Genomic DNA, 819 nt, shown 5'->3' with positions numbered 1-819 from the left:
AATATTTCACTTTTTTAATATCTTAATAATTTAATATAAAATATTAACAATATTTGTTTTTTTTGTTTTTTTTTAAATTTGCTGTGGGATTGAGAAAACTTTAACAGATATTTTATGGACAGAAATAAAAGCCAAATATCTTTACCGATGTAGATCTGTCTGTCGAAGCGTCCCGGTCTCATCAGTGCAGGATCCAGGATGTCGGGTCTGTTGGTTCCAGCCAGGACGACCACGTTAGTCGCCGTGTTGAAACCTGCAACAATAAAAAAAAACAACAAACAGTTAAGACCTAAAAAATCGTTTCAAACTCGGAGCCAGAGGACTCGCTCGATCTCCGGCGTACCGTCCATCTCCACCAGCAGCTGGTTCAGCGTGTTCTCCTGCTCACTCTGACCTCCGAAGTTCCCTCCTCCCCTCTTCCTCCCCACAGCGTCGATCTCGTCGATGAAGAGGATGCAGGGGGCGTTCTTCCTCGCCATGGCGAACATGTCCCTCACCTGTGGACGAGGAAACCTCAAATTCAGGCCTCACTCATTTATTTTACACCAAAGTGCTTCATTTCATATTTCTGAATGCAGAGAGATATTTGGGAGATTATATCCGAAATACTCCGTGTTTGTTATTTACTCACCCTGGCAGGACCGACGCCCACAAACATCTCCAGGAACTCGGAGCCGTTGACGGTGATGAAGGGGACGTTGGCCTCTCCGGCCGTCGCTTTAGCCAGCAGAGTCTTCCCCGTCCCAGGAGGTCCGGACAGCACGGCACCCTGGGAAACCACACGATGAGACTTTTAACACATTTAAACAACAACAACAA

General features: G+C 45.9%; 1 protein-coding gene across 1 annotated transcript; it reads right to left on the bottom strand.

Moving 5' to 3' along the window:
* Positions 1 to 145: 145 nt before the first annotated feature.
* Positions 146 to 787, bottom strand: LOC121940633 (AFG3-like protein 2; the record flags this gene model as incomplete). The annotated part of the gene is made up of 3 exons (XM_042483350.1): positions 146 to 253; positions 344 to 497; positions 632 to 787. Coding segments are annotated over 3 exons (418 nt in total), but the record flags the coding sequence as incomplete, so codon positions are not given.
* Between the last annotated feature and the right edge of the window lie 32 nt (positions 788 to 819).

The sequence above is a fragment of the Plectropomus leopardus genome, unplaced genomic scaffold, assembly GCF_008729295.1.
Source record: "Plectropomus leopardus isolate mb unplaced genomic scaffold, YSFRI_Pleo_2.0 unplaced_scaffold91421, whole genome shotgun sequence".
NCBI lineage: Eukaryota > Metazoa > Chordata > Actinopteri > Perciformes > Serranidae > Plectropomus > Plectropomus leopardus.
Note: the sequence above shows the minus strand (reverse complement) of the source record. Positions and strands in the feature narration are given on the sequence as shown.